General features: G+C 32.6%; 1 protein-coding gene across 8 annotated transcripts; it reads right to left on the reverse strand.

Annotated features, from left to right (window-relative positions):
- Positions 1-386: 386 nt before the first annotated feature.
- LOC144556994 (uncharacterized) lies at positions 387-4,155 on the reverse strand. Of its 8 annotated transcripts, none has more exons than XM_078305513.1 (9): positions 3,772-4,155; positions 3,490-3,593; positions 2,407-2,527; positions 1,895-2,131; positions 1,720-1,795; positions 1,525-1,651; positions 1,117-1,323; positions 905-1,024; positions 387-695 (listed from the first exon to the last, which is right to left on the reverse strand). In XM_078305513.1, exons 4-7 carry the CDS (start codon positions 2,010-2,012, stop codon positions 1,195-1,197), a joined length of 450 nt encoding a protein of 149 aa, XP_078161639.1. In that variant the 5' UTR covers positions 2,013-2,131; positions 2,407-2,527; positions 3,490-3,593; positions 3,772-4,155; the 3' UTR covers positions 387-695; positions 905-1,024; positions 1,117-1,194. The 8 variants fall into 7 exon arrangements, 7 of the variants coding, with proteins under 7 accessions (XP_078161642.1, XP_078161645.1, XP_078161644.1 ...); XR_013512530.1 differs by having other exon boundaries at positions 1,525-1,642; XM_078305516.1 differs by having other exon boundaries at positions 1,744-1,795.
- Positions 4,156-14,469: the final 10,314 nt, after the last annotated feature.

Genomic DNA, 14,469 nt, shown 5'->3' on the forward strand with positions numbered 1-14,469 from the left:
CACTACAAGAAAACTATCCTTTCCCGGCACTTACAAATGCCGCTAAATACAGTAAAAAACGCCACTAAAGACTTTTCCCGGCGTTTGAGCAAGTGCCGCAAATGCAAGTGTCGGCAAAAGTTTTTCCCGGCGTTTACAGGCCCTTTTGCCGACGTTTCAGAAGTGCCGCCCGAAATTTTACTTTTCCCGGCGTTTACAAAGTGTCGCAAGATTTGTTTGGGTTTTTCCGGCGTTTGGAGGGTAATCCCGGCGTTTATATGGCCTTTACCAGCGTTTCAGAAGCGCCGCTAAAAAGCTTTGACATATAAAAAAAAATTTGTTTTCCCGGCACTTTTGAAACGCCGCCAAAAGTCATGGGTAATTAAAAAAAAATTAAATTTCAAAAATTCACTGTAAATCATAAAAAATTCCAAAAATAAAAATTTTTGTTCTGGGATGCTCATGGGAGTGTCGTCTATATACATGTGCAATGGCTTGACTTAGTTCAACTTAGAAACAAAATTTCTATCTTAAAAAATTTTACAACTAACAAATAAGTCTCACTTTACCCCAACTAACAAATTTTATACTAAATAAGTCAAATAATGGTAAACTAACAACAAAAAATAGTTTATAAACTTCACGAGGATCAGAATCTCTCATTGTGTCAATTAGTCGGTCCTTCTCAAAGCTCTTGGATCTCTGAACCAAAGCACCTGGCAAAAGGAATGATTGTTAGTCAAAGTTAGGGACATGCAACAAATATACTATATCCCTTTCCCAATGCATAAAGAGATACCACAATTCTTTTTTTTTATAAATCTATGGCAGTTGCAGCCAGATAGTTGCATTAGCCCACATCATAATACAACATTTTCATACAAGCTCAACTAGAGCCATATGTGCTAAAAAAACAGTTCCATACCAGTAAGGCGGCGCTCATTACCTTCACCATAAACAGCATTGTCCTCCTCCTCCAACTTGAGCTTCTTAATAGCCGCCTTAATAACTTCATAAGCCCCATCCTCTCTCATCTGACTTGGTACTGAAATTATTCAACAACCCAATTTAAATACTACAAAGTGATACCTAAGGAAACAGACATGCATATAATTATTAATGACCTTTTTAAGTTACCTGTAGTGGGTGTGGACACCAGCACCATTCCAATCACCCTATAGCAATAGCATCACAGAGCACAAATAGTGTGTCAAATTAGGTAGCATCATAACTATTGTGTATTAATAACAGTAAAGATGTAGAGATTAAAAAAAAATAACAAATCAGGATGGGTTTGGGGTTGAAGGAGAGAACGACACCAACAATCCCATTGATTCTCTGTTCCTATCAAAAAAGGAAAAGCAAGATAAATTTGTTAGAAAGAGCTGGCTTCTTCTACATAACTCAGCAATAATATATTAGGTACAGTGGACTGCTACATATCGGGTAGGTTCCATTGCCAAGATAATTTCAACTCAGCCAAAACTTATTCTTACAAAAATAAAAACCAAAATTTATCACTTATTTTAATTTATTTTTGTTTACCTGACCAGGCATGACCAGTCCGTTGATACCACTAATATTAATGCTAGTATAAATGCAAGCTTTGTAGTGTGCATCATAAATATCAGTGACTGTCGGCACCAACACTGCAGTAGTATGACTATGGACCCTGCAATATAAAACAAATTGAACAAACTAAAAACTATGAAAGGAAGCAAATATAGATTTTGTATTGACCTGTGGGCCAGGGAAGCTACCGACAGGCCACTTGATGTTATTTTGGAGGAGAGTGTACTCCTGCTCAATCCCATACCTGTTATTAATTATTTGAAAAATTAACTCATAAATCATACATAAGTTACAACTGAATTTTGAATTTGATACTTTTTTTAATTGAAATAATTCACTATACCATGGCACTTCAGCAGCAACAGCAGGGTTGCTGAAAATCTTAGCAGCTCCGTATCTCTTGTTGGTGGGAATGGGTTCTTGTGGGGTACAACAATCACACATCGCTTGTTAGTTTTCATAGAATAATTAATCTTTAGTAAAAGATTAAATTGAGTTGAGAGTTGAGCTTTTGCAGCAACTGACTAATGAGAGAAAACGTCCGAGCTCCAGTTGAGCACATTATGTATGCATAGTACCGCTATAAAATATAAGATGTTATAAAATGTTTCAGCATCAAGTAAAAATTGAGGAAGTTATTTGAGAACCTCATGTCTAACTAAAAATCTATACTGTCTATGAGGATGTGTGATAAGCTAGATTATAGAAAATGTACATGATGGTATTTGGATGGTTTCAGGCATGTATTGTCTAGTTCTTTACTTGTACAGATTCTGGTACAGCAAAGCACCTGTACAAGCATGCTTTTTTATGTCTCAAGAAATTTAACTTATTTTCACAAATGACAAAGATTACCTTTGGATGCAACTCTGCAACTCCACAATGGCACCTTTTACAACTTTGCAAATAGGCCCCACACCTCCACCTCCACCTCATCATGTAGTATCACTGTTTTTACGCCGGCAAGCACTATGTCCTTTGTTGTTACAAGGATTCAAAATTTGTAAGTAATAAAATTATAAAAATGGCATTCAATATCTGATACTACTGACCAGGTGCACTCCACTGTTACATTGTTTCTTAGCAGTCTAAAAATCAAGGTCTATTTTAGAAACACAGTTTAAATGAATATTGGATACAAGAACAACACTAAATTTACCTAAATTTTCTATATTTACATCATTTAAGTTCAAATTCAGTAGCAAGATTCAGCGCTGCGTAGTTATAATACTTTGTGAAAAATGCAAAAATTTCAGCAATAGCAGTCCAATTAAGAGATCAAGAGATATGCCGATACAACACCAGCCGGTAAGCCGATACAAGCTTCAAGTCATGCTGTCTGAACTTATGATACATTAAAAAAAATTGATAGACCATATTTATCCAATAGACAGCTGCTATTATTTGGATTGCTAAGGATATAAAAGTCATTTTATTTTGGATGTACTTAATCCTATTAAAACAAATATTGAATTTAGATATAAGACTTACCACCACATCTTCCAATTTTGATATAATCTATTTATCCAATAGTGTTTCTCATAGTGTCATTTGTAAATGTTGGTACTAGAAAGGAAAAAGGAAAGTAATAAGATCAGTTTCTTGATTTCACCCAAACAGTTTTTCTATTTCATTCCTTCTTTTCATCTTTTTTAAAGCTTGTTTCTCACTATGTTGATCAAATGGATATAATCAATTGTTAAATCTTTTGTAATTAAATTGATAAGCGAGAGTACTGTCCAAAAGGTAATTCACTAATCCATAATTGTGGTTATTGATTCCTAATTCCTAAACCAGCATCTGGGAAGGTATAAATGTATGATAAATACCAAAGCGGTACACTTCCAGATATGTTATGTTGCATTTAAACATGCAGAAAATAAAAAAATCATGAACCAATTACAATATTTGTTTAAAACGGAGATAAAGAGAACTTACAGTCATGGAAGTGAGCACACTGCATCCCAATGCGTACTGGTTTTTCTTCAGCCTTCCTTGCTCAGTTGAGAGAAGTTGCTCTCTCGCTGCTTCTATCTTCTCCTCTTCCATTAATCAAAATTAAAAAAGGGGATTAATGTAGTTAATAAGTTGAGAATTAAACAATAATTAGAAGAAATTAAAAAAGGGACATTACTTAACAAAAGTCCAATTTATTCAAATGTAAGAGAATCCCCAAATGAAACACTAATTTTTGAAACTAATCAGTAAAAGAAACCTTACTATGACAGCTCATCGGGCGGGTAGCCAAACAAATTCGAGAATTTGATTTCTATTCTCCGCCAGAGAGGTGGCGACGCGAATTTGATTTCTATTTTCAGTAATTTTGGAGTGGTGGCGACAGAGAGGTTTTTACTTTTGAAGCTGATAGCGGAGGAACAGAAAGGGAAAGGGTGGAGAAGAAGAAGGCATCTGACTCGCGCGAATTTGATTTCAATTCTCCGCCAACGTCAGCAACGATATCAGCGTAGAAGAGAGGAGGAATGGTAAGCATTGTCTCCCGCGTAGACTCTCTAACAACGAATGGAAATCGACAAGACAAGGCGGGATGAAGGGAGAGACGGAGAGGAACTAGCGAAGAGAAAGAGAGGAGAGGCAGGGGGGCGGGGGGGGGGCGGGGGTCTAGGGTTTGGGTCAAGACTCGAGTCGGGGGCGATATAATTTTTTTTTTAACCAAAATTTTCAGCAAGCCCGAAAGCCGGCGTTTGCACGATCGAAAATTTCACCTACGCCATATGCTGGCGTTTGATGTAGCGCCGTATAGATTAGCGCCGGGAATAGATATATTTCTTGTAGTGATATATGCAGATCAACTCCAAATTTTCATTTGCAAATGTGAATTTCCATTTAGAGTATTTATCAATTGCAATTGAAAGCCACATGAAGCTGTAAAATATATATCTGATCGGTTAAATCCATTCAATTTGCTATTTTAATCTGTAAAACATCTTTAATTTATGTATGTTTATTTTAATCCATTCAATTTACTATATTAATCTGTAAAACATTCAATATATGCGGAACATGAGATTAAAATTATTTTAATCTGTACATGTGGAAGTCAAAATTGTTTCCTAGTTGCCTCACCAATTAATTATTCTCTCAAATTTAAATGGTACCCAATTAAGTTCCCAACGCAGGTCCAAAGTCATTATTAATTAATTGTTACCATTTTTACCTATATATATATATGAGAAGGGCTCAAATGTTCCAACAATTCATGCCCCAATTCTATTCCAAAATCTAAAACCCTCGTCTAATTTCAAATTATCTTCGCTCGAGACATTTTATTTCTCTTTTTTATTAAGGAGCTTAATGTCTAGATTCTGTAAGGGTCCTGATTTTTTTTTTTTTTTGGAATGATGCTCAGCCGTTGAATTTCCAGATCGCACATAGATGAAATTTTCAAATTATGAGCTTCAACACTTAAGTATGCATTGGTCGCGCCGCATATGATCCCAGTGCCCGTAGACCGCGCACCGCACTCGTGGACCACGCCTCTGAACCACGCACGGCACCTGCGGACCAAGCCTGTGCACCGCGCACCCTTTTTCTTTTTTTCTGCTAAAGGCGGGATTCGAACCTAGTTGGATTCTGTTGGTGCCAAAATTTTTATCACTACACTAGAGTTCACATGTGTTATCTTGTAGATAAATATAGTATTTAACTATTTTTCTCTATAAATTTGATTTAAATTATCTCTCCTCCTTATTAAGGAGCTTAATGTTTTCTACTACATAATTTGCTCCCGTTGCTGTGCACGGGCACGATTACTAGTTTACTAATAAGACGTGTTTCATCGTCTGTCTCTCTCCGGTTCTCAATTTTTACTACCGCTCTCTAGTTCTGACAAACAAATACTTATCATGTCTCTTCATCTCTTCCAACGGATACAGTCAAGGGCTTTCTCTCTCCTCGTATGATACAGGCATACAGTAGCTCGCTCTCTCTATCTCTCTCTCCTCTGGTCAGAGACTGGGTTTGTCATTATTATTTCAATTGAAACAATCCCATTTATTGTGCTGTTTATCACATTCATTATTGCAATTGAAATAATCCTAAATCCATTATCACGAGCAATTAAAAAATTGATGAAATTCTTATTCAGGGACATTAAATTTCAACTCTAATTTAACAAAACCGATAACTTGCTCAGAAGCATTTCTATGATTACGAGTTCTCACTCAAAATCATTTATACGGAAACTTACAAAATAGAAAATATCAAATTATAGCCGTAGACCAAATTTTATATTTTTTTGAAAATTTTTTACTATTTTTTTAGTTAGGTAGAAAATCACTTGATCTAAAAAATTCTGCACCATTAAGATATTTGATTTTCTACCAATCTAAAAAAATAGTAAAAAATTTTCAAAAAATGTAAAATTTGGTCTCCGAACACATATTAATATGGAGAATAAGATGAACGGTTCGGATCGACCGTTTGGATTTTGAAAACTTGAATATTGAGCCGTAGCACGGGAGGCCACTATTCTATCCATAGCACCCCAGCCTAACTCTCTCTCTCTCTCTCTCTCTATATATATATATATGAGGAGGGATCAAGTTACAACAAATTACAACAAGCATTTTCTACATTTTCAAACTCCAAATCGTCGATCCAAACCGTTAGATGTGATCTCTACAATAAAATGTGCTCGGAGACCAAATTTTACATTTTTTAGAATTTTTTTACTATTTATTAAGATGGGTACAAAATTCAATGGTATGAATTTGACTAGTTTTTGTACCCATCTTAATAAATAGTAACAAAATTTCAAAAAATGTAAAATTTGGTGTCCAAGCACATTTTATTGTAGAGATCACATCTAACGGTTTGGATCGACGATTTGGAGTTTGAAAATGTAGAAAATGCTTGTTGTAACTTGTTGTAACTCAAAAAATGTTGTAACTTGATCCCTCCTCTATATATATATAGAGTACGGCTAACGCGCTTCCTCTAGCATATGGGCCGAAATGCTTCCGATGGAAATTTGAAATTTCAAAATCCAAAAAGTCGATCTGAACCGTTCATCTTCTTATCCATATTAATATCTGCTTGGAGACCAAATTTTACATTTTTCTGAAATTTTTTACTATTTATTAAGCCACTTTGAAAATCGCTGATCCAATGGTTTTACTGTTTTGTTAAGGCACCGTTGGATCATCGATTTTCAAAGTGGCTTAATAAATAGTAAAAAATTTCAGAAAAATGTAAAATTTGGTCTCCAAGCAGATATTAATATGGAGAAGGAGATGAACGGTTCAGATCGACATTTTGGATTTTGAAATTTCAAATTTCCACCGGAAGCATTTCGGCCCATATGCTAGAGGAAGCGCGTTAGCCGTACTCTCTATATATATATATGAGAAAATGCTAATATGCTACGCGTAGCATAGAGGGCCTCTATGCAATGGCTCAATATTTGAGTTTTTAAAATCCTAACGGCCGGTCTGAACCGTTCAACATGATCTCCATATTAATATGTACTTGCAGACCAAATTTTACATTTTTTAGAATTTTTTAATTATTCTTTTAGATAGGTAGAAAATCACTTGATCTGAAAATTCTGTACCATTAAGATCAAGTGATTTTCTACCTATCTAAAAAAATAGCAAAAAAAATTCTAAAAATTGTAAAATTTGGTTTGCATGTACATATTAATATGGAGATCATGTTGACCGGTTCGGATCGACCGTTAGGATTTTGAAAACTCAAATATTGAGCCGTAGCACCGTAGGTCGCTATGCAACCCATAGCACCTTAGCCTTACCCTATATATCCATTCCATTATTAAGCACGTTGGGTGTCCGATCCGCCAACGGTTATGATTGAAAGATGAAATTTTGAATTTAATCTCAGCCCTCCAATTACATAATATGTCTTCTTTTGATTAAATGCATCTTAATAATGTGTAGAAGTCTAAATTAACTAAAAACATACTCGCCACACGTACCGTCACACAATACATTACAATTAAAATTAAATAAAGTTTGCAATTTAGCGATATAATATATTTCCTTATTTAATTCATTCCTTATTTCTTCCTCTCCAATTTAGCGATATAATTATGTTTCCTTATTTCTTTCATTTCTTATTTCATTCCTTATTTCTCCTCTATGTTTCTATAGCTATTGCCGTGAGAAATATAAAAATTATTATCAATTTTATTTCTATACAGATATATACATATCACAACGGAAATCAATTGAAAATTTTAGAAGCACAAATCAACATAATAGAAAGAAGAAAAGAAAACAAAATTAGAAAGGTCATCAAGATTTTTTTTTTCTCTTATAGTATGTCTCGTTGCAACGCACGGACACGAATACTATTATATATATATGTAGATGGATCTATTTACCAGAATTGTGTGTTGGTGAGGTGATATAATTAAAGACTTGATTCATCCAATTCAAGCAACACAATATGAGAGATATATATAGTTCTCTGTTCTTCCGTTTAATTACACCAATATATGACCAATTTTTGAAACTTTAAATAATAAAAACTCAGTGGAATGTATTGGATTATATACTAAAATATGATACATACATGTATAAATGAAATAGAAAGTAAGATCCCCTGGGTTTTAATTTAGTGAACAAAATGCAATTTGCCAAGAAAGTTGGCTTTTAATTTATGTTCTATTTTAAACAAGATCAACGCCAATGTAAGCAACAAAATTGTGTGTTTATGAGATAATCAATCGGATCATTCATTACTAGATGAAGAACTACCTCTTTTGGTACGGGGGATGGTTGTTAATATTACAATTGTTTTTATCAATATGACATCTTCAAAAGATTTCAATTTATAGACAATTTAACCTTCCTTAAATGTTCAGTTTTCATATAATTCATGTTGTGATTATAATTATTTTATTTTCAAAATTGCTAGATGTTATTTTCTTTCTTTTTCTCTTTTTCTGATTTTTAAATATAATAATCTGAAAAATCTCATAATGTCAAGATTATTCATGATATAATTCTCATTTAGTATACTACATTATAATCAAATGATCACATTCAAGTTTTATATGTAATCATGTCATTTTTTTTATTGATATTCGTGAAAATAAAGATAAAATTAATTGTAAAAATGTATTTATTTAAAAATTGATTGTAAAAAAATCTTGTAGAGTTGGGTAAAATAAACAGATATACACAATGTTGATAAATTTTCAATAATATAAAAATATTTCATCTTGTAATATCCTTAAAAAAATTAAAGATGCCATGAAATACAAATAACCAATATGGTAAAATATTAATATATTTTATATATCTAATTATTTAAGGAAAAAAAATCATATAACTATTTATGAAAGAGAAGCAACTCTAAAATATAATAATTTATTTTATAAACAAATTTCATTTTATGGAAGCAAAAATCCTATAATAATCTATATTAGAGAAGCAGTTTTTAAGAAACTATTTAATAAAAAAAATATCTACATATTAAAATACTAGTATCGTGCCCGAGCGTTAAAACGGTGACATATTATAAGATTGAATAAAATATAAAAAGACCTTTTGTTTGACATTCACACAAAAAAAATTAAATGAAAATAAAAGACAAAAATTAAAAAGACGGAGATTCAAATAATAAATAATAGTTAAAAGAAACAATAACAAATGAAAAACTGAATCAAATATAACATGAAATATTTTTTTGAAGTATCATTGTCAGTGTGATCCTCTTCGATGTAGTTCAACATTTTTGAAAATGAACATATAAAATATGAAATATAGATTATAAATTGCTCAAATTGAAAACATATAATAAAATTAGAAATATTAATTTAATATGTTCATACTTTATTCCTCGCTCAAGACCTCCCGATAAACTATATTTTTTGTATACACTCCTGGACATCAATTTCCTTTTTATAAAAAAAATAAAAAAACTAAAAATAAAAGAGACCAATGAACAATAAGCAAAGACAAATGACAAAATCTTCTTAAGTTGAACTTAATAAAGCAAAAATACCGTTCATCTTTCTCATTTTCTTCCTTCTCTAGTTTAATTTATGTTGTAAATTCATTTTCCCCACTCGGTTCATTTTCTCCTATAGTAACTGTGACAATGGCTCAACAATATTGGATTATTTGTTGCTATTAGTGACATCTTCATTCACATGAGATTTAAAATCAACAATCAAGACACCTTTGATTGTCACGTAGAAGAAGTACCTAGTGAGTTATGTAGTGATTAAGTTGCACATTAAAATAGAAGAAGAAAACATCAAATAGAAAGATAAAAAGGAGAATTCATCAAATATAACTCCAATTCAAAAGTTACTAACTTGAACTTACAAGTTTCACTGCACTGATTAAATTACTGACTTTAACTTACAATTGATATTGTAATCAGAAATATTTCTTACAATTGATGCTGATTAAAATTGGAAATGTGTATATAGAAACAAATAAAGACATGTGGATTTTTCCATTATTGATCTTTTCTATTCTACCGTGAGAATTTGTATAGAAACAAACAAGAAGATATATCCATTTAAAAAATATTGATTTTCATTATGCTCAATTAAAGAAGGAGAATAAGGAATTATATTTTTATTGTCTGCACAATTGGGTGTAGGAGAAATAAGGAAATATATTTCCCATAGATAAATATCATTAAAAACTGAATCGCCTCAAATTTAACATAACTGATGCTTTTGTCTTGAGAGTCTGTTAGCATAAATAAATATAATTAGTATAATACTTTGGTACGAAAATGAAGTTCTCACGAATATATGTGAATATATATATATGTGAGATATATATTTTTTTTTCTATAAAGCAATTAATTTAGACATAACATAAAAAATTTATTTGTTACGTGAAACTTGATAATTGCCCCTAGTCAATCTTTTAATGTGTATGAGATATTTTTTTTCCTTGGGAGTTTGTTAACATAAATGAATATAATTAGTATAAAAGTCAAGGTGATTGATCTGTATTAAAACGAAGGAGGAGAAATAAGGAAACAAAAAAATAATGAAAACGGAGAAATATTATAATGCTAAAAGGCGAAGTTTGCTCAATTGAAGAAGGAATGAATGAGAAATAAGGAAACAAAAGGAGAAATAAGGAAAGAAACGGAGAAAATAGCAAAAATCTATGCTCAATTTTAATTGTAACATATCGTGTGGCAGTACGTACGTGTGGCGAGTATATTATTAACTAAATTTAGATTTCTACACATAAAACATATGCATTTAATCGAAAAGAGACAAATTATTTGATTGAAGGGTTGATATTAAATATGAAAATTCATTTCTCAATCGTAACCGTTGGCGGATCAGGACATCTACGTTAAGAATGGAGATATTTCTTAGCATGGTCTCTTCTATGATATATTTCTGTTCCAATCTTTAGTCGATTGTCAAATTAAGTAAAACATATATTATTTATTTTGTTAGAGATACATCAGAAATTAAGCATATAATTCTTCTAAAACTCATATAGTGCATTTGTATTTGTTTCCTTCTCTGCAAGGAAGAAACGACCAATTTTAAATTGTATATTGTAAAACCCTGAATCAGTATCTCTCTTCCCCCATTCAAAAAACATAATGAAGATCGACCATCTCTCGACTCTCCCTGACGAGGTGGTGATCACTGTACTCTCTATGCTCCCGACTCGCATTGCAGCTCGAACCTCCATTCTCTCCCGCCGCTTCCGCCACCTGTGGAAGGCGTCGCCTTCGGTGGACCTCCCATTCGTATACATTCCCTGGTTCAAGCATCAACCTATGTTGCCATGGCCAACAACGTCCTCCTCAGTCGCAGAGACCCTCTCCTCCGCCTCCACCTTAAGTTTGATTATGAAATCTCAGGTGATCTCACTAAATCATTCATCTCTTCTTTGCTCGTCCATGCCCATGCTCTCGGCCTCCAACACCTCACCATTCATGGCAATGGCTATTGGGACTTTGAATCAATTCTTCGCTCTGTCTTTTCCTCTTGTATTTCTCTCCGATCGCTTTCAATTCACATTCTTTCTCAAAAGACTTTTCCTTTTCCTTCTGCAATCGCTTTTACCTGCTTGAAAAGCCTTTCTATCAATTTTATTAGCAACAACTTAACTATAGTCGACCGGCTTCTGTCTGAATTGTCTTGTTTGAAACATTTACTACTTCATATCTTCTCATTCTCGGGTGGGTTTGTTTGCCTATCCTCCCCAACCATAAAAAAACTTGAGCTGCATCTTGTTGCTTGTGACACTCATCATCTAGACGAGCCTTTTTCTCTCGGGCTATTCATGCTTTCATTGGAGTTCCTTTCTTTGACAAATCATCATGGTTCATTCCATGCAAACACAAACATACCACTCATCCATGGAGAGATTCCCTTAATAAGAAAAGCTGTTGTAATCCTTGGTGGCCTCCGTCAGAAACACATTACTGCTGTTGCTCAGTTTCTCAATTTTATCTCATATGTGGAACACCTCACCCTTGATTTGAAGGAACATAGATGGGAGGAGTTTCCATTTCCTCTCTTCATGGAACCAGGCAAAGAGGGACCAACTTTTCCTAATTTGAAGCACCTGGATATGAGCTTATGCTTTCATGAGTTCAACTTTGAAGCCATGGTCACGATGCTCTATCATTCCACTGCATTGGAATCACTCAAACTTCATCATAAGGTGCGCGCATAACTTTTAATTTTCTTTTTTGGTTATTTATGCATGCCCTCCTATTTGTTTAGGTGCTTGTTTGTAGAGACAAGCATTAGGTATATGAATTAATTAAACTTGAAGATTGAGAAATTTTGTGCCATATTTTGCATATATGTTCTTTATATATATATTTTTCCATTATATTGCCACTGAACATATATTTGTTTGTATTATTTCCATAGAGTTGTGATATTTTGAGGGACAGTAATGATGCTTGGCGTTTAAAGTGGTTAACTAATGAGGATCCAAGTAGGAAAAATAAATGCTTGGAGGTCAAAGCTGCCACGTAACAGGGACGGTAATTATCAATATGTTTGTTTCAGAAATCTTCACTTAGGAGAGAATAGAAAAGAATTCAAGAAGCTGCTAAACAAAAAACGTACGCCTAAGAGGCAGCCGGTAGGTTGCTAGAGTCTAAAGAAGTAGAGATGAGATGAAAATCATTGTTCCATTAGTTTTGTTCATTTTAGCTTCACTTTTCTATTGTTTTTTGTTTTACTTTAGAAATAATTATAGATAGAGTCACGACTTGAATTTGTGCCAATGTGATTTAGTTAAAATTTCACATTCGATTGTTTGAAAGAGGTCGCAAATGAAGATGCAACCGAAGAAAGAAAAGAAAAGAAAAGTGCTTGTGTGAAGCAAATCTTGAGTTTTTTGTTTGGAATAAACACATATCTTGTACTAAATATTTTGATAGATTGAACATTTGAAAAATAATGAAAGTTAATTGTATCATACAAATTAGTTCCGCAATGAAAGTTTCCTTCCATTTGCCACTACTAGAGTACATCTATTTAATTCTAGGATGGTTCAGGTCTTCTGACGAAAATACCCTTATCAAAGATATCTCAATGTCACACATGTACGATACAGAATCACTAATTTATTTTTCTCCACACAATTTTTATTGTTTTGCATGCCTTTTGTGCCTTCTAAGTAACTAACTTAGTTATTGTAAATATCAATTGAGAAAAAAAGAAAAGAATTGTCTGTAAACTTTAAACTTTATAATACATTCTTTTGAGTAATCTAAGTAACTAACTTAGTTAATTTTTAAAATGAATTGCATGTGATTTTAAAATACATTTTATTCCAAATTAATTTTAAAAATAAAAACCTTCTGAGTTTTAAGGACTTCATATAATATTTATAAATTAGATATTAGAGGAAATCAATTATCCATATGAAATTAATTTGTAGGTGGAGTTTTCAAACAAATTTGTAGGTGGGACCCACATAAATATGTTCCAAGCTCTAGTTTTATTAATTTGTAGTGGAATCCACTCTAATATGTTTCCAAATTCTTATTACACAAATGAATTTAAGAGGTATTGAACAAAATCAGCAACTTCAATCAGAAATATCGATATTTGGTCGTTTCAAATAAAAGCAACCAAAAAAAATTGACAATTCATCAAACAGAAGAGCAAGCATTTTTCTTCTAAGAAAAAGAAACACACACACACATCAGCTAATTAAACCATGCTTTGTCTGATGTATAATATTCCAAACAAAATCCCAAGATTTGCTTCACACATTTTATTTTTCTTTCTTTCTTCGGTTCTATCTTCACTTGCGACCACTTTCAAACAGTTAAATGTGAAACTTTAACTAAATCACATTTGCACAAATTCAACTGACTCTATCTATAATTATTTGTAAATTAGAACCAAAAACAATAGAAAAGTGAAGCTAAAATAAACAAACTAATGGAACAATGATTTTCATCTCATCTCTACTTCTCTAGACTTTAGCTACCTACCTACCGGCTGCCTCTTAGGCGTACATTTTTTTGTTTAGGAACTTCTTGAATTCTTTTCTATTCTCTCCTAAGTGAAGATTTTTGAAACAAGCATATTGATAATTACCATCATAGTTACATGGCAGCTTTGATCTCCAAGCATTTCTTTTTTGATCCCCATTACGTCGCAGTTTTTTTCCCCAAAGATCCAAAATTTCACGAGTCTAAGCAAAAAATACAAACAAATATTTGAGCAGTAGCAATATAATGAAAAATATATAAAAAAAAGATGCAAAAAACAAAACATTCAACTCAATTTTATATAATCCAATGGCTAATAATTGCTCTGGCCTTGACTCCTTGTGTTACCCTGCCTCTTCATATCTTATTTTCTCCGTGGTTTCCAACATTTATCAGAAAACGGAATAAATGATATTGTTGTTCTAATTTTTTTTAGCTTTTTTTATAACACCTATTACAACCTTGTGTCTT

Source organism: Carex rostrata, chromosome 7, assembly GCF_964058835.1.
Source record: "Carex rostrata chromosome 7, lpCarRost1.2, whole genome shotgun sequence".
Taxonomy (NCBI): Eukaryota; Viridiplantae; Streptophyta; class Magnoliopsida; order Poales; family Cyperaceae; genus Carex; species Carex rostrata.